The following is a 19,562-nucleotide window of genomic DNA, read 5'->3' on the forward strand; positions in this document are numbered from 1 at the left end:
TCAGCTCTGGACAGGATATCCTCACTATCCTGTCAGAGCTGAAGCAACTTCTTGGATGAGAAGTGAAACGTCTTCAAAAGAAAAAAAAAACAAGAAAATCCAGTTGCCTCCTGAAAATGCACCTTTGGGACAATCTTGCAAGTCTGCTTTACAGACAGATCCCGTTCTTTTGGGTGGGAGAAAAACAGCTGACCTCCCAGCCAATCAGAGGGAGGAACGACTTCCGGGCGGAACGGAATTTTCCGAGCTCCGGAGCGACCGGGGAAGCAGTCCAGCGACGGACCGGGCCCGCCTTGCTCGTGTCTTGCGGTGAGATCTCAATGGAGTAACTTGCATTAAGTTTTAAGGAACTGTGTCTCCCGTGTCTTTCGGAGTGGATTGATCCGGATTGGAGTGAGGGTGGAGGAATCTCTGTAAATTTAAGGGGAGAGGGGGAACGGAGCGCGGCCTGGTCGGGCATGAGATCTGGAGTCGGGAAGCCTTTGCGTGCTTTTAATTTCAGCTTCCAATAAATGCAGATTATTAAGAGCCCGGCAGGTTCTCCGTTTTAGGGCAACAGATGCATGATTTGAGATTAGGTTTATAATAGCAAGCCACTAATGTTTTAGTTCTCGGTCCTCCCACGGTCAGTCTTGACTTCCTACTAACTCCTATTTTTATTATCATTATCATTATTATTATTATTATTAATTTTATTCATTAAATATGAAACTCAGTCAACTAAACATTCAAAAATGCATCACAAATACCATGGACTGGTGCTAATGGTTGATACGGGTTGCTGCCAGCATCCTAGATATTAACCAAGTACCTTCTTAAGATGTAGGATGTTCCAAGTAGCGCAGTTTTTTGCAGTTCCACTGGTGTTATTGCAGGAAGCTGCAATTTCTTTATGTGTTTTGTAAAATTCTTGGACATGGTACCAAGTGCTCCGATGACAATGGGTATCACTGTTACATAGCCATGTAGTTTCGATGGCCAGGTCACTCTTCTCCTTCTTCTTCTTCTTCTTCTTCTTCTTCTTCTTCTTCTTCTTCTTCTTCTTCTTCTTCTTCTTCTTCTTCTTCTTCTTCTTCTTCTTCTTCTTCTTCTTCTTCTTCTTCCTCTTCCTCTTCCTCTTCCTCTTCCTCTTCCTCTTCCTCTTCCTCTTCCTCTTCCTCCTCCTCCTCCTCCTCCTCCTCTTCTTCTTCTTCTTCTTCTTCTTTTTCTTCTTCTTCTTCCTTCTTCTTCTTCTTCTTCTTCTTCTTCTTCTTCTTCTTCTTCTTCCTCTTCCTCCTCCTCCTCCTCCTCCTCCTCCTCTTCTTCTTCTTCTTCTTCTTCTTCTTCTTCTTCTTCCTTCTTCTTTTTCTTCTTCTTCTTCCTTCTTCTTCTTCTTCTTCTTCTTCTTCTTCTTCTTCTTCTTCTTCTTCTTCTTCTTCTTCTTCTTCTTCTTATTATTATTATTATTATTATTATTATTATTATTATTATTATTATTATTATTATTATTTACTTTATTCATTAAATATGAAACTCAGTCAACTGGACATTCAAAAATGTATCACAAATACCATTGATTGGTGCTAATGATTGATACGGGTTGCGGCCAGTGTCCTAGGTATCAACCAAGTACCTTCTTAAGATGTTCCAAGTAGCGCAGTTTTTTGCAGTTCCTCTGGTGTTATTGCAGGAAGCTGCAATTTGTTGATGTATCTTATAAAATTCTTGGACATGGTACCAAGTGCCCCGATGATAATGGGTATCACTGTTACATGTTTCATCCATAATCAGTTTTTATTATTATTATTGTTGTTGTTGTTGTTATAGGGAGGACGGTGGTGGTTAGGAATTCTGTTTGCAAACACTGATTAATTTTAAAGTGGAACACTTTCTGTTTGCATTTTTAGTGACCTGAAAGAATAGCTGGCTAGAGAATTCTGGGAGTTGAAGTCCACAAGTCTGAAAGCTGCCAAGTTTGAAGACCTCTGTTCTAAATAAAGTATCTGGAACCAGGTAGATTCCTACTGCTTGTTTTCTGCTATTTCACTGATTTGATGTTCTTGGCAGAAACATTCTAGAGTCTAGACTGTCCTGTCATTTCTTTGTTTATAATTTGGTTTGGTTTGATGCCGCTTGACTTCAATGACACTGGGCAATTTGCAATACACTTAAAAATATAAAATATATATAGTTCAGATCTTGTATACCAATGAAGTGGGCTGGTTTTATGAGAAAACAAATTTTAAATAATTCTTGATCGGAAAACTTGAGAGTTTAATATTTTGGTCATAATAACATACTGCAATGTTATTACTAACCAAAAGGAAAAATGGAATAGAAAAAAATCTGCAAAGAAGAGAACTTTGTAAAGATATCCACACAAATATAGAAAATGTCCCTCCTACAAATGCTTATCAGTTATGTAGCAAACATAGTTGGGCCTTTGAAAAAAAGATACCCTAGATATCATGGTAATGTTTTTGTGTCACCTTGTATTACTAGGTGAACGGGAGAGAAAATACCTGGAGATTTTATATGAACAATTGCAAACTTTCTTAATGGAAGAGGTAAGATGTGTATTCCTTATGGCAACAGATGCGGTAAACTGCTTTGATTTGCTTAAGATTAAAGCATTATAAAAGGCTCAGAAATAGCTAACCGTCTAAACCAGTTAGCAACGTTAAACACTCAAAGAGCCATTTGGACCCATTTCCCACAGAAAAGAAAACACAAAAAGGAGCCACAAAACCCTTTCCATGCCTGACTATTTCTTGAGCGGCTGCAAAACTAGCATATGTAATTGAATTAAACATTCTTTTTCCCTCTGAAACTTTTCTTTGGATTTATCCATGGTTGGCTTACCGGGGATTGAAAAGCTCAAAAAATCCTGTGCCAGCGGGTGTCACACATTGGCAGTTGTGACGCATATTTTGAGCGACGGAGCCGCAGCAGAGGGGTGAAAGAGCCGCATGCGGCTCCAGAGCCGCAGGTTGCTGACCCCTGGTCTAAACATTTAAGACTCCTGCAGTTTTAATTACTATATAGGGCAGGGAATATTAGCAAGCACAGCAATTTTGCCACAACCAACACTACTGGGATTTTAAGGTTATTTAGATTTTGCACACAGGCATGTGCAAACCACCTTTTTAAAAACACCAGCCCTTAACCCATTGTACATTTCCCATTGATCCAGGCTCCCAAACCAACATTTCAGGATGAACTGGAATGGTGCATCACTCAACTGGAGACTGGCCTTTTGCGTCTTAACCCAACTCCAAAACAAGGTAGGTTGTAAATAATAAAACCTCTTCTAATGGATCCATTTGAAACCGTGCAGTGTTTCTCAACCTCAGCATTTCTAAGATACGTGACTTCAACACCCAGAATTCTCTACCCAGTATGTTGACTTGGGAATTCTGGAATTCGAAGTCCACACATAAATTGCTGAGGTTGGGAAACCCTGCTGTAGAGCACAGGCACAGGAAATTAATGCCATTTTCTGGCAAAAAACTGTAAATTATGGTCCCACGACAATGGGACACTGCAAATGGCCGTAAATGCGGATTGGTTGCCAAATGTCCAAAATGCAATTACCGTATTTTTCGGAGTATAAGACACACCTTTTTCCCTCAAAAAAGAGGGTGAATATCTGGGTGCATCTTATACTCCGAATGTAGCCCCGCCCAGCCTCTCAAAGAGAGGTTTCAGAGGTTGAAAAAAGCATCAGAAACGAAGCTTCAGAAAAAAAGCCTCCAAACAGAACTTCAGAAAAAAAGCCTCAGAAACAGAGCTTCAGAGGCTCTGTCTGTTTTTATGAAGCTCTGTTTCGGAGGCTTTCAGAGGCAGAAAAAAAGTTTTTTCTGAAACCGAGTTTTAGAAGTTTCAGAGGCAAAAAAAAAGCAAAAAAAAAAAAAAAAAAAGCAAGGCACAGAGCTCACAACCAACGAACCTGTTGCTAAAATTCACCTCTGGGAACAGCTGATTGGGGGTATTCCGGGAGGCCGATCCACCTGCCAATCAGCTTTTTTCTTATTTTCTTCCCCAAAAACTAAGGTGCATCTTATACTCTGAAAAATACGGTACATGACCACAAGGGGGATAGCCATTGGAACTTCAAAACTGGAGTTGTAATTCACTCTGAGGAGGTCTGTCGTAACTTGAAACAGTTGCTAAGTGACTGGTCATGATTCAAGGACTACTTGTAATGCCAGGCTTTTGTGAGTAACTTTTACATTCTTCGTCTCCGAGAACAGCCGATGAGACACACCACATCCTTCGAGTATTGCGCTCCCGTAAAGCTCCCCTTGTGAAGAAGCGGCAAATGATGCACCGTGTCTTTGGAGATTACCGTCTCAAAATGGCTGAAGAAAACGAGAGAACAGCAAAAGCTGGTGAGCTGGCAGGTCTTGCCTTTTGTGTCGGTCACTCACTCATGCCACTTCTCCCAATTCTTTCATCCATGTGTATGGAGATTCTCAGTCATCCAGGTCACGGTTGTCCCAAAGGTGGTTTTTCAGGAGACAACTGGACTTCCTTTTTCTTTTGAAGAGGTTTTGCTTCTCATCCAAGAAGCTTCTTCAGCTCTGACTGGATGGTGGGAAATGGAAGGACAGCTGGTCATTTGCATTCTTTTTAGAGAGTTGTTGAGGCCCCTAGAGGTTTATCTGTATCCTTGGGGCCCATGTCTTTTGGTTCTTTCCTGCTACAGGTTTGTCATGGCTTCTGCATGTCAGTGATCCTTCCCTAAAAAAAAAGTCTTGCTTTCTTTTGCTCTCCTTCCCTCTTTTTAACCTGGTGTGCTGTGAGGGCAGAGGAAGGTTGCTTTGGCTTGAGGACAGTTCACTCATACAGGATCTCTGCAGAGGATAGGATAGGGTAGGGTAGGGTAGGGTAGGGTAGGGTAGAATAGAATAGAATAGAATAGAATAGAATAGAATAGAATAGAATAGAATAGAATAGAATAGAATAGAATAGAATAGAATAGAATAGAATAGAATAGAATAGAATAGAATAGAATAGAATAGAATAGAATAGAATAGAATAGAATAGAATTCTTTATTGGCCAAGTGTGATTGGACACACAAGGACTTTGTCTTTGGTGCAGATGCTCTCAGTGTACATAAAAAGACAAGATACATTTGTCAATAATCATAAAGTACAAGACTTAATGATAGTCATAGGGTACAAATAAGCAATCAAGTCATATTAGGAAACAATATAAATTGTAAGGATACAGCAACAAGTTACAGTCATACGTGGGAGGAGATGGGTGATAGGAACGATGGGAAGACTAATAGTAATAGTAATGCAGACTTAGTGAATAGTTTGACAGTGTTGAGGGAATGATTTGTTTAGCAGAGTGATGGCGTTCGGGGAAAAACTGTCCTTGTGTCTAGTTGTTCTGGTGTGCAGTGCTCTCTAGCGTCGTTTTGAGGGTAGGAGTTGAAACAGTTTATGTCCAGAATGCGAGGGGTCTGTAGATATTTTCACAGCCCTCTTTTTGACTCGTGCAGTATACAGGTCCTCAATGGAAGGCAGGTTGGTAGCCATTGTTTTTTTCTGCAGGTAGAAGGTGGGGCTGTCTGAAAGGTGCTCACCTTTGTCCTAGATCCAAGCAACATTGCCCCTAACCAAGATCCCAAGTTATAGAATGAACATATGCCCATATACCGAGACACTATCATCCAGTTTATCATGCTATTTAGAAGCCGCTAGCAGCTGTTGCAGAGTCAGCTGGGAGCAGCCTTCTGTAACTTGAGGCCTTCCCCACATTGTGATTTACAGCTTTCATTTTTGCTGTCTGTGGCCATGCTGGCAGGAGATGAGGGATCTTAAGCTCATCAACTGGAAATGCACCAGCTCAGACAAGATTAAGCAAAGGGGGTCAGTTGCAAAAGACGAATGAAGAATCCTGTTCCTCTAATGAACGTTAGGAAGCAAAGAGGGATAATGGTGAGACTGCTGGGGGGAAAAATGGATGGAAATTGCTTCCGTTCAGTTTTTCAGTTTTTCTTTTGGTAAAATATCCATTCTGCACTTGTCTTAACTGACATCCAGCCCTGTCTTCTCTGAGATCCAGCCACTACACTAGCAGCTAGGGATAGAATAAGAATAAGAATAAGAATAAGAATAAGAATAAGAATAAGAATAAGAATAGAATAGAATAGAATAGAATAGAATAGAATAGAATAGAATAGAATAGAATAGAATAGAATAGAATAGAATTTTTATTGGCCAAGTGTGATTGGACACACAAGGAATTTGTCTTTGGTGCATATGCTCTCAGTGTACATAAGGAAAATAAAATACATTCATCAAGAATAAAAAGATACAACGCTTAGTGATAGTCAAGGTTACTAATAAGCTATCAAATCCTATTAAGAAACAAATAAAAACAATATAAATTGAAAGATACAAGCAACATGGTTATAGTAATAAGTGGAAAGAGATAGATAGTAGTAAGGAAGAGAAGAATAATAGTAATACAGTCTTAGTAAATTATTTGACAGTGTTGTGGGAATTAGTTGTTAAGCAGAGTGATGGCATTTGGGGAAAAACTGTTCTTGTGTCTAGTTGTTCTGGTGTGCAGTGCTCTATATTGTCGTTTTGAGGGTAGAAGTTGAAACAATTTATGTCCAGGATGTGAGGGGTCTGTAGATATTTTCACAGCCCTCTTTTTGACTCTTGCAGTATACAGATCGTCAATGGATTTTACAATCTAGGTTGTAAATCCCCTATTTTGGGTCTGTCATAACTTTGAATGATCACTAAGTGATCAGTCGTAAGTAAGGACTACCTGTATCATTCATCCATCAACCAGGAATAGGTGAGACCATTATTAACAGGCTTATAAAGGCAGCCTTTTCTTCTCTACAGTATACATCTAGCAAGGCTTGGGGACTTCTGTAAACTCAAGCCAAATTCCACAATGTTCAGTTTATGTTTCAGGTATTATATATATATGACATATAAAATCTAATTTTTACACGTTTAAAGATTGTGTAATTCGGTGCATTGGGTTGAACGTGCTTTGGTAATTTAATGGGGAGCGTCCATGTTTCTGTTTCTATCCTGTAGGTGTGACACCCATGCAGGTAGAAATTCAACAAGGAAACAGCCTGCCTTTGGGCAGTGTGGTGTACAGGAAGCAGCCATCCGACAGTCCTTCTGCAGCTTCAACTTCATTGCTTGCATCGTCAGATAATAGCTTTCAGTTTAACTTTGTCCTGCCTGAAAGAACCACAGAAGAAACAGATAGAAGCGCAGCAGAAGAAAATGGGTTGGGTGACTTGAGAGAACAATCTACTGGTAATGGCCTCTCTAGGATGCTGGACTTCTCCACTGGAACACAGCAGTCTGGCTTTGCTTTCAATTTCACCATCCCAGATGCTTCCTCGCCTTCAGGTGATGCCATAGATCCTGGCTCTGGAGCTTCAACAGAAGCAGCTCCAGAGAGAGGCAACTCATCCAAAAAAGCTATGGTGACCACAGAGAGATCAGCCTCTTCACAATCTGATAGAACTGACGGGAAGGATTGTGTAAGTAGACACGGTGAAGGACATCCTGTACAAGAGGTGCCAAGATTGGAAGCCACCCAAGAAGGTACGGGAACTGCTAAATTTTTATTTTTATTTTTATTTTTTTTATTTTTATTTTTTTTATTTTTTTATTTGATTTATATGCCGCCCTTCTCCGGAGACTCAGGGCGGCTTACAATGTGCTAAGCAATAAGCAGTAATTAATAATAATTAATTAATTAAGGCCTGGAAAGAAATCGGGTGAAATCCAGCAGGTTCTGACAGGTTCTGGAGAACCGGTAGCGGAAATTTTGAGTAGTTCAGAGAACCGGCAAATACCACCTCTGGCTGGCCGCAGAAGTGGGGAGGGAATGGAGATTTTGCAGTATCGATTCCTCCAGGAGTGGGGAGGGAATGGGGATTTTTCAATATCCTTTCCCCAGGAGTGGGGAGGGAATGGGGATTTTGCAGTATCCTTTTCCCAGGAGTGGGGAGGGAATGGGGATTTTGCACTATTCTTCCCCCAGGAGTGGGGAGGGAATGGGGTTTTTGCAGTATCCTTCCCCTGACATGCCCACCAAGCCACGCCCACAGAACCAGTAGTAAAAAAAAAATTGAATTCCACCACTGAAAGAAATATATGCCTATCGATCTTATACATGTTGGCGACTAATTCCAAGACAGGTAGTCCTCGATTTACGACCGTGATTGAGCCCAACATTTACGTTGCCGAGCAAGAAATTTGTTAAGTGAGCTTTAACCCATTTTACGACTTTTCTTGCCACGGTTCTTAAGTGGATCCCTTCAGTTGTTAAATTAGTCAGACGGTTGCTAAGTGAATCTGGTTTCCCCACTGGCTTGTCAGAAGGTCGCAAAAAAGAGATCACATGACTCCGGGGCACTGCGTCTGTCATAAATATGAACCAGTTGTCAAACATCTAAATGTCTATGGAGATTCTCCGTCATCCAAGGTCATGGATTGTCCCAAAGGTGCTTTTTTCAAGAAGCAGCTGGAGTTTCTGGGTTTTTCTTTGAAGATATTTCGACCTTCTCATCCAAGAAGCTTCTTCAGCTCTGAGCTGAAGTCAATCAGAACTGAAGAAGCTCCTTGGATGAGAAGAGAAACAAAAACCAGAAAGTTCAGTTGCCTCTTGAAAAAGCACCTTTGAGACAGCCGAATGTAAATCACATAACCATGGGGAAGCTGCAACGGTCATAAGTGTGAAAAATGGTCATGTCACTTTTTTCAGTGCCATTGTAACTTCGAACGGTCACTAAGCGAACTGTTGTAAATCAAGGACTACCTGTAGTAACTCATTTATTAGTAGAGCTGGCTTTTATCTCTGTACTATAGAGTTTACTGTAGATAGTCTTCGTTTAACTATGGCAGGGGTCTAACCTTAAACACTCAAAGAGCCATTTGGAACCGTTTCCCACAGAAAAGAAACACCAGGAGCCACAAAACCCTTCTCATGCCTGACTGTTTCTTGAGTGGCCACAAAACTAGCTCAGCCTTCCATCCTTCCGAGGTTGGTAAAATGAGGACCCAGATTGCCGGGGGCAATAGGCTGACTCTCTAAACCGCTTAGAGAGGGCTGGAAAGCACTGTGAAGCGGTATATAAATCTAAGTGCTAGTGCTATTGCTAAATTTTATTTTATTTTATTTTTTATTTTTTATTTATTTTTATATGCTGCCCTTCTCCGGAGACTCAGGGCGGCTTACAATGCGTTAAGCAATAGTCTTCATACTTTTTGTATATTTTATACAAAGTCAGCTTATTGCCCCCACAACCGGGTCCTCATTTTACCCACCTTAGAAAGGATGGAAGGCTGAGTCGACCTTGAGCCTGGTGAGAATTGAACTCGCAGTAATTGCAGGCAGCTGGATGTTAAATGCTGCCTTAGTAGGAGGCATTAGCCTCCTACACCACTCAGGCTCTGAGTGGCCACTCAGTCTAAGGGGAACTAAATCCCCTTAGTTCTGCACCATCGTAAATTGTTGAGCGAGTGGGCACTTGAACGCGGACTACCTGTAACGCATTAAATATACAACAGTGATTTTACAGAATAAAAAATACTTCTTTCCCTTGGTAAACAATTTTCAGGTAGGTGAAAGAGATACAAAGTAACATAAATCTAATGTTATCGATTAAACATAGCAAATGATTAAAGTTTTTTTAAAAATCTTTGGCACACAGCTTCAACAGAGGTTGCAGAAGAGAAATTGGTGGTGGCAGCTGGTGGACCATCTAAGAGAAAAAAGAAAAAGAAATCCCCACCGTCAAAAGTAGCACAGGTTGACAAAGGACGCGGAGACAACAAGCTTGGTGGTCAAGGAACATCTGAACAAGCTGAGATGTTACAGGCATGTAAAGATCTGATTGAAATGTGGGATAAGACAAGGACTGAGTTAAGGACTGATAGTGTAGTAATCAATGATGCAAGAAGCAGTCATATTAAGTCTCTACAGTAATTTATCAGTACAGATAGTCCTCAACATACGACCACAATTGAGTCCAGCATTTCTGTTAAGTGTAACATTTGTTAAGTGAGTTTTGCCCCATTTTACGACCTTTCTTGCCACCGTTAAGTGAATCGCTGCGGTTGATAAGTTAGTAACCCGGTTGTTAAGTGAATCTGGCTTCCCCATTGCTTATCAGAAGGTGGCAAAAGATGATCACATGACCCCGGGATACTGCAACCGTCATAAATACAAGTCAGTTGCCAAATGTATGAATTTTATATCTATATATCTATATCTATCTATCTATCTGTCTATCTATCTATCTATCTATCTATCTATCTATCTATCTATCTATCTATCTATCTATCTATCTATTGTTTATATAGGAATATATTGAATAGAGTGTAATTGTTCTGGCATTCCACTTACCCTAAAACAAAAGTTAAAAAAAAACAGAATAACATATATACTACCCTGTTTCCCCGAAAATAAGACCTCCCTGGATAATAAGCCCAATCAGGCTTTTGAGCGCATGCGCTAAAATAAGATCTCCCCGAAAATAATACACCCCCCCCCAAAGGTTCTTGAAGGTTGAACCCAGAGGTAGGTTGACACAATATAATGCAGTTTTAAAAATGATGGTTTTAGTATGATGACTGAACCAGATCAGTACTTCTCGCTGCTTAAACGGAAATGTAGCTACTAAAGAAGGAGTCTAGCTGGGGGAATTCTGGGAGTTGAAGTCCAAACATCTTAACTTTGCTAAGGTTGAGAACTACTATTAGAGAACTTTTGTGAGATAATTTAGGGCAGGGGTCTGCAACCTTAAACACTCAAAGAGCCATTTGGAGCCGTTTCCCACAGAAAAGAAAACACTGGGAGCCAGAAAACCCTTCCCATGCCTGACTATTTCTTGAGCAGCCACAATTAGCATATGTAGTTGAAATAAATGTTCTGTTTTCTTCTGAAAATTTTCTTTTTTTGGATTTATCCATGGTTGGCCTACCGGGGATTGAAAAGCTCAATAAATCGCGTGCTGGCGGGTATCGCACATTGGCAGTTGTGACACATATTTTGAGTGACAGGGAGCCACAGCAGAGGGGTGAAAGAGCCACATGCGGCTCCAGAGCCGCAGATTGCTGACCCCTGACTTAGAGAAACAAGGTGCTAGAAGTAGTTAGCTTGCAGTGTCCTGCTCAACTAATTCTCGTTTTCCCTCCCCCTGAATGTAACAGCCAGATGATCAATTGAAGAGGGAGGTAGACTGGTGTGTGGAACAGCTGGAACTCGGCTTGAAGACTCAAAAATCCTCCCCAAAACAGAGTGAGTGAGCTTGCTTGAAATCAAATCGTTTGCTTATTTATTTCATTCAACTTCAGCGCCTCTTCTCCAACTCCCAAGAGCCTGGTGGCGCAGCAGACTAATAGCCTGTTATTAACATTCAGCTGCCTGCATTACTCCCCAGGCTCAAGGTTGACTCAGCCTTCCATCCTTTCAAAGGTAGGTAAATTGAGGACCCAGTTTGTGGGGGCAATAAGCTGACTTTATGTAAATATACAAAAGTATGAAGGCTATTGCTTAACGCATTGTAAGTCGCCCTGAGTCTCCGGAAAAGGGCGGCATATAAATCAAATTTTAAAAAAAGAAAAAAAAACTCCAACTAACTTTTGGGCAGGTCACAATGTATTACCCTAAAAAAAAAAAAATCCAATAGAAGCCAAAACAAGATGGGATCCGATAAATCTATGCAGATGGACCCAGAAATAACAAGGACCACACCCAAGAAGGGATCCCATCCCGAGGCCCGAGAGAACAAACAAGTCTTCCATGATTTTAAGGCTGCAATTATCAAAAGTTTATGATTCTTCGTAACTAAGAAGCTTGTAGGAATCAGCAGATGGCAGCAGTCAGCCAACCTTGAATTATCTCCAAAAAAAAAAATCAGCAGTGTTAGGGCTGATCTGTATTTGGATGGAAAACCTCCACGTTAGACTGAAAGAATGTGGAGAAAGAAAGGGAAAAAACCCTACCTATTATATCACAGCAATGGCCAGTCACCTCCATACTGATGCCAGAAAGAAAACAGCATTAGCCACCAAGAGCCAAATCTGACCTGATGGGAACCATTCCTTTTTCTTTCTTTCTCTTTTTTGGAACAATTTTTTAATTAAGGCAACCTCGGTGCCTTCCGCCGTGCCCTTAAAACTTTCTTTTTCCAGCAAGCCGGGCTGGCCTAACCCTTTTTAAATGTTTTAATTGGTTTGTTACTGTTTTTAATTATGGGGCCAAATTTATATATATATCTTTTAATGGTATTTTAATATTTGTACTCTATGTTTTTATGTGGCTGTACACCGCCCTGAGTCCTTAGGGAGAAGGGCGGTATACAAATTCAAAAATAAAATAAATAAATAAATAATTTTTTATTTCTTATACAAATAATGTAAATGTACATTCTCTTATACATAATTAATCATACATGTACATATTTTCTTAAAGAAATCATTCAAATAAGACATTTTAATTGCATTCGGGGTTGCTCATCTACCCTTTCTTTTCCCTCGTTTCACAACAAACCTTCTTCCTTTCCCTTCCCTCCCTCCTCTCCTCTTCTACTTCCTTCCTCCTCCTCCCTCTTTCCTACTTCCCCTTCCTTTCCCCCGCTCCTCCCCTCTTTCCCCCTATTCTCTCCTTCTCTTCTACTCCTCTCCCCTGCCCTTTCTTTCCCTCCTTTCCCCTTTCTTCCAGTCCTCTCTCTCCCTCTCCTCTTCATACCCTCTATTCCTCTCTTCTTTCTTTCTTCCTTGTTGTGAAATATATTCCCTCTTTGGTATCCGAGCAACATCAATATTCTAATAATATATATTTTCCTTTCAATTTCTTTTCATTTTTACCCTGACCATTCCTTTTTCTTGATTGGGTTGTCCAAGTCACACCTTCTCCACTCCTGATACTTTGGAAATGAGGAGAAGAAAAAGCCAGAATTTTGTGGATATCATATAATAATAATAATAATAATAATAATAATAATTATTATTATTATTATTATTATTATTATTATTATTATTATTATTATTATTATTATTTTATTTCTATACCACCCTTCTCCTGAAGGACTCAAGGCGGTGTACAGCCTAATTAAAAGCACAAAGACAAACAAAATTTAAAAATAATTAAAATTATTAAATAATTGGCTCAATGATAAAACCCCAAATTTAAAATCCCACATTTAAAACCAATTAAGATCTTTACATTGATAGCCCGGCCTGGCGGAACAAGAAGGTTTTGAGGGCACAGCGAAATATACGGAGGTCGGAGATCTTACGCATTTCTGGGGGCAATTCATTCCAAAGGGCAGGGGCTCCCACAGAAAAGGCCCTCCCCCTGGGTGTCGCCAGCCGACATAATTTGGCCGATGGCACCCTGAGGAGACCCTCTCTGTGGGAGCAGACTGGCCGGTGGGAGGCTACTGGGGGAAGAAGACGGTCTCGAAGGTACCCAGGTCCAATGCCATGGAGCGCTTTAAAGGTGGTGGAGCCCCATCTTCAGTAAGGATAAGGTCCCTGAGTCCTCCAAGTTCCATCAGCCTGAAACACTGGCCATGTGTCAGGGTTCCAACGGATGCCCTAACTAAATCATGAGTCTCGAACCAAGCTTCAAAAGAAATCCAGTTGTTTATTAGGAGCTCCATGTCAGCAGGTACCCAAATGAAGCCAACTCTGACCCCACGTAATTTACGGCCCTAATCAGGACCCTGTTTCCGCCCCCCCCGTCCCCCCAGGGTGTGTCATCAATCACATTCGCCAACGGAGCAATTTTGCGGGTTGTAGAGACCACTCCCTTCCAGCCGCTGTTGGTAACCCTGGGAGACAGCCTTGAGAAAGATATATCTGGAATGGAGCAGGCCAGGGATGCTTTGCGAGTTGATACCACGCTGGTGGAGGATACGAAACTATATATGTGATTTTACTCAGACATCACCAGTTTTAACAGTGTATGGAGGGTCACAGGTTCCTAATCTTCTTCGAGTGTCTGGGAGTTCCAATCAGAAGGAAAAGAACAATAAATATATTTACTGACAGTAAGAACCATTAATCAGTGGAACGACTTGCCTCCAGAAGTTGTGGAGCTCCAACACTGGAGACTTTTAAGAAGAGATTGGGCAGCCATTTGTCTGAAATGTTATAGAGTTTCTTGCTTGAGCAGGGGGTTGGACTAGAAGACCTCCAAGGTCCCTTCCAACTCTATTATTCTGTTATCTAGGCACCTCTTGTTCCTGCAGTCTTTTCCTGTTTATGGATTGTGGTTTTTCCCCAATTGCTTACGCTCATCCTTTCCCTGACCTTGATTGCACAATGGAACAGTCCTGGTTCATTTATTACTTTGAGGATGTTCCTTCCAAGATTGTCAACATCCTGTCAAGAAGACTTAAAAATGCAGGGTGTATTCCAATAATACCATGACATTGAGATACCACAATGACAACTCCAGAAGCAGACACTGACCAATGAAAAACTTAACCAAACTTATTCCCTTCTGAATTTTATCTTGGGGAGAAAAATAGATCTGCTGCATTTATCCATTTAAGCGGGTTTTAAAAGCGTGTGTCGTATTATTTAATGTTTCATCACCCTAAATGCATATTTATTTATTTATTTAGTATTTATTTATTAGTTCAATTTATATGCCGCCCTTCTCCAAAGACTCAGGGCATGCACTTAAAATGCACTTATAGCAATAGCCTTCATTCTTTTTGTATATACCTGCTCATTAGGGCTTTTGGCCCCCCCATAAGTGGTGTTTCTACAAAGTCAGCTTATTGCCCCCAACAGTCTGGGTCCTTCATTTACCTACCTCGGAAGAATGGAAGGCTGAATCAACCTTGAGCCTGGTGAGATTTGAACTAGCGCTAATTGCAGGTAGCTGGCAGCTAAGTGCTACATAACAGCACTTAGTCCGCTGCACCACCAAGGCTCTATATTCAGGCAGTCTTCGACTTAACAGCCACAATTGCGACCGGAATTTCCATGGCTAAGAAAGGCAGTGGTTAAGTTGAGTCCCACCTGATTTTACCACCTTTTTTCCCGTGGTTGTGAAGCGAATCACAACAGCTCTTAAGCGAATCACATGGTCGCTCAATGAATTGACAGTCACTGCATGACATCTGAAGACATATTTTTGCTTCACGTCCTACTGAGATCATCCATGTCCTTGACCCTTGAATCCCCTTTGAGGAATGGCAAATGATCACTCCTTTGGGGTGAAGGGTTAAAGCAATTTTAGCTGGGTGGACATGATAGCAGTCTTCCAATATTTGAGGGGCTGCCACAGAGAGGAGGAAGGGGGTCAAGCTATTCTCCAAAGCATCTGAAGGCCAGACAAGAAGCGATGGATGGAAACTGAACAAGGAGAGATTCAACCTGGAAATAAGGAGAAATTTCCTGACAGTGAAAACAATCAACCAGTGGAACAGAAGTTGCCTTCAGAAGTTGTGGAAGCTTCATCCCTGGAAGCTTTCAAGAAGAGATTGGACTGCTATCTGTCAGAAATGGTGTAGGGTCACTACACTATAAAAAAAATGTTGAGAGGCTAGAAAAAGTGCAGAGAAGAGCAACCAGGATGATTCGGGGACTGGAGGCTAAAACATACGATGAACAGTTGCAGGAACTGGGCGTGGCTAGTCTAGGGAAGAGAAGGACCAGGGGAGACATGATAGCAGTCTTCCAATATTTGAGGGGCGGCCACAGAGAGGAGGTAGTCAAGCTATTCTCCAAAGCACCTGAAGGCCGGACAAGGAATAATGGATGGAAACTGAACAAGGAGAGATTCAACCTGGAAATAAGGAGAAATTTCCTGACAGTGAGAGCAATCAACCAATGGAACAGAAGTTGCCATCAGAAGTTGTGGGAGCTTCATCACTGGAGGCTTTCAAGAAGAGACTGGACGGCCATTTGTCAGAAATGGTGTAGGGTCTCCTGCTTGGGTGGGGTGGACTAGATGACCTCCAAGATCCCTTCCAACGCTGTTATTCTGTTAAGATTTATTTCTCTCTTCCTACTAAGGGGTGGGGAGGGGAGATTTGGCACTGTTAGGACTGTTCTTATAGAACAGTGTTTCTCAACCTTGGAAGCTTGAAGATGGGTGGACTTCAGCGCTGCTGGCTGGGGGATTCTGGGAGTTGAAGTCCACCCATCTTCAAGCTTCCAAGGTTGAGAAACACTGCTATAGAACAATTAACCAGTGGAACAGCTTGCTTCCAGAAGTTGTGGGTGCTCCATCCCTGGAAGTTTTTAAGAAGAGATTGGATAACAATTTGTCTGAAGTGGTGTAGGGTTTCCTGCCTAAGCAGGGGGTTGGACTAGAAGACCTCCAAGGTCCCTTCCAACTCTGTTATTCTGTATTCTATTCTATTCTTTCCAGCGGAGGAAGCTCTCCGCGCCATCAAGACGTTGCGCAGCAAAAAAGCAGTGTTGGCGAAGAAACGTCAAGTGATGCGTCTGATGTTCGGCGACTACCGAGCAAAAATGGCAGAGGAAAGGCAGAAGCAGCTGAAGCTCTTGCAAGCAGGTAAGGAGAAGGGGGATTTTTATTTATTTATTACATTGTTTTTTTTAAATCCCAGATTTATTATTTTATAGGTAGGGAGCAGATTGGAAGTTGGAAACAGCATTGGAATATAACTTATTTGTTTGTTTATTTGTATCCCACTTTATTATTATTTTTAAATAACTCAAGGCCGCGAACACATCCAACACACTATCCTCCTCCTATTTGCCCCACAACAACCCTGTGAGGTGGGTTGGGATGAGAGAGAGAGGGACTGGCCCAAGGTCATCCAGCTGGGTTTGATGCCTAGGGTGGGACTAGAACTCACCATCTCCTGGTGATTGGCTCAAAGTCACTCCACTGGCTTTCATGGCTAAGGCGGAACTAGAACTCACTGTCTCCTGGTGATTGGCTAAAAGTCACCCAGCTGGCTTTCATGGCTAAGGCGGGACTAGAACTCACCGTCTCCTGGTGATTGGCTAAAAGTCACCCAGCTGGCTTTCATGGCTAAGGCGGGACTAGAACTCACCGTCTCCTGGTGATTGGCCCAAAGTCATCCAACCTGCTTTCATGGCTAAGGCGGGACTAGAATTCACCGTCTCCTGGTGATTGGCTAAAAGTCACCCAGCTGGCTTTCATGGCTAAGGCGGGACTAGAACTCACTGTCTCCTGGTGATTGGCCCAAAGTCATCCAACCTGCTTTCATGGCTAAGGCGGGACTAGAACTCACCGTCTCCTGGTGATTGGCTGAAAGTCACCCAGCTGGCTTTTCATGGCTAAAGTAGGACTAGAACTCACCGTCTCCCACTTTCTAGCCTAGTCTAGCTAGCAGCTGAAGAAGCTTCTCGGATGGGAAGCAAAACGTCTTCAAAGAAAAGCCAGAAAGTCCAGTTGCCTCTTGGGAAAAAAAAAATGTTTTCCAGCTTTTCCTCAGTTTACAGGTTCCAACTATTTGAGCTAGCAAGGCAATTCGGGGAAAATAAAAAAGGTAGGCAGAGCGTCGCGAATGTCAGACTTTCAATTTGTTTGCATTGATCTTTCATCTCTATCCTTCCACCCCACTTAAGCTTCAAAAGCAGCTCACATCACAGAGGTGAACGAAGAGGCTCAGAAGAAGAGAAGCCAGGTATTCAGAAAGTCTGCAGAAGGAACCAGAACCTGCAAGAACCTTCAAGAACCTTCTTGCTGTCAACCACCAGCTTGTCTCGGATCAAGAGACCCTTCCTCTTTTAAATTCAGACCATCGCAAGAGGAATTCTGCTTTAACTTTTTCTAAGCAATCGTTTTGGGCCCCAGGATACTGAGCTCCTTTGGGGGGGGGCAGGAGAAAAGCAGTAATGAGAGGGTGGGACCCCGAATGGCAAGCATGGCCTCTGAAAAGGGGGATAATTGCACAATTGGAAAATTCTAAGTTGATAAAGAAAGACTAACAAAATAACGGGGTTACAATCCTGGGTTTATGAATTCAGTGCTAAATTCAAGCTGCAGGGGGGGAAATACCTGATTTGATGCATTTTTTTCTATGCAAATGCTTTCCTAAATGGGACAAGTGATTGAGAGCTAAGGAGAGTCGCCTGACTGTGAGATGGGCGGCAAATAAATTTAATAAATAAGTAGATAAGTGAACAAGATAGTAGCAAACCTGCTTTCTCTTCACACACACCCTGCAAAGAGATGGAAAATCCGATGAGAGGCATGCATGTGTGAAAATTATCATGGCTTATTGGATACTCTGTTCTTTAAATTCTTCAAATTCTTTAGAGAAAAGCCCAAACGTATGCCCGAAGGTGATTGTCAGCTGACCACAAGCCGTAACCAAGTTTGATCTCTCTGCCTTTAGGGAAATACCTTGATCTGCCAACTTTCTATGCCAGGGGTCGGCAACCTTAAACACTCAAAGAGCGATTTGGACCTGTCTTCCCACAGAAATAGATGGGGAAGAAATGGAGGAAGTGACAGATTTTATTTTCCTGGGCTCCAAGATCACCACAGATGGGGACTACAGTCAAGAAATTAAAAGACATTTGCTCCTGGGGAGCAAATCTAAAAAGACAGCATTCTAAAAAGCAGACATCACTTTGCCAACAAAAGTGCGTCTAGTCAAGGCGATGGTTTTCCCAGCTGCAATGTATGGCTGTGAAAGTTGGACCATAAGGAAGGCTGAGCACCAAAGAATGGAGGCCTTTGAACTCTGGTGCTGGAGAAGACTCCTGTGAGTCCCTTGGATTGCAAGACGATCAAACCAGTCAGTCCTAGAGGAGATCAACCCTGACTGCTCTTTAGAAGGCCAGATCCTGAAGAGGAAACTCAAATGCTTTGACCACCTAATGAGAAGGAAGGACTCCCTGGAGAAGAGCCTAATGCTGGGAACGATGGAGGGCAAAAGTAGAAGGGGACGGCAGAGAACGAGGTGGCTGGATGGAGTCACTGAAGCAGTTGGCGTGAGCTTAAATGGACTCCAGGGGATGGTAGAGGACAGGAAGGCCTGGAGGAAAGTTGTCCATGGGGTCGCGATGGGTCGGACACGACTTCGCAACTAACAACCCACAGAAAATAAAACACTGGAAGCCACAAAACCCTTTTGACATCTAAAATGAATATAACATTGCATATATATATATTTAACCTTTATGCTATGTATAAAAAAAATTACAGTGTGTTGCATTTATGAAATGAATGAACTGCTATAGAGAGAACAAATTTTTATTTCTGCTTGCAACAAAAACATTTTGAACTCCCCCCCCCCCCCAAAAAAAGATGAGTCAAAAGCCTTCATAAATTGCGTGCCGGCGGATGTCGCACATTGGCGGTTGTGACGCATATTTTGAGCGACGGAGCCGCAGCAGAGGGATGAAAGAGCCACACGTGGCTCCAGAGCCACGGGTTGCAGACCCCTTTTCTATGCAGAGAAATAGGTTCTCCTGCCAAAGAGACAATTGGATCTTCTCCACTCATTCCTGTACATTGATGCTCAAAAGTGCAGCTGATCTAACGTTTTTTTTTTTAATTTGATTTATATGCCGCCCTTCTCCGGAGACTCAGGGCGGCTTACAAT

At 42.0% G+C, this 19,562-nt stretch overlaps 1 protein-coding gene across 5 annotated transcripts; it reads left to right on the forward strand.

The window, feature by feature from the left end:
- Positions 1-182: 182 nt before the first annotated feature.
- C14H8orf33 (chromosome 14 C8orf33 homolog) lies at positions 183-18,136 on the forward strand. 5 transcript variants are annotated; one of them, XM_087878378.1, is made up of 10 exons: positions 183-309; positions 1,887-1,992; positions 2,482-2,546; positions 3,173-3,263; positions 4,233-4,370; positions 7,057-7,581; positions 9,696-9,866; positions 11,201-11,284; positions 16,382-16,528; positions 17,575-18,136. In XM_087878378.1, the coding sequence occupies exons 3-10, from the start codon at positions 2,538-2,540 to the stop codon at positions 17,781-17,783; spliced, it is 1,374 nt and encodes a 457-aa protein (XP_087734504.1). In that variant the 5' UTR covers positions 183-309; positions 1,887-1,992; positions 2,482-2,537; the 3' UTR covers positions 17,784-18,136. The 5 variants fall into 5 exon arrangements, with proteins under 5 accessions (XP_087734504.1, XP_087734506.1, XP_087734505.1 ...); XM_087878380.1 differs by having other exon boundaries at positions 291-393; XM_087878379.1 differs by having other exon boundaries at positions 296-413.
- Positions 18,137-19,562: the final 1,426 nt, after the last annotated feature.

Source organism: Pantherophis guttatus, chromosome 14 (genome assembly GCF_059756535.1).
Source record: "Pantherophis guttatus breed Tessera chromosome 14, ASM5975653v1, whole genome shotgun sequence".
Classification (NCBI taxonomy): Eukaryota; Metazoa; Chordata; class Lepidosauria; order Squamata; family Colubridae; genus Pantherophis; species Pantherophis guttatus.

What these genes read in the sequence shown, in the direction of transcription:
- C14H8orf33 (XM_087878378.1), top strand. An exon ending in CGAGAGAACAGCAAAAGCTG is followed by an intron (nt 4,371 to 7,056) that starts GTGAGCTGGCAG and finishes TCTATCCTGTAG; the next exon opens with GTGTGACACCCATGCAGGTA. An exon ending in GCTGAAGCTCTTGCAAGCAG is followed by an intron (nt 16,529 to 17,574) that starts GTAAGGAGAAGG and finishes ACCCCACTTAAG; the next exon opens with CTTCAAAAGCAGCTCACATC.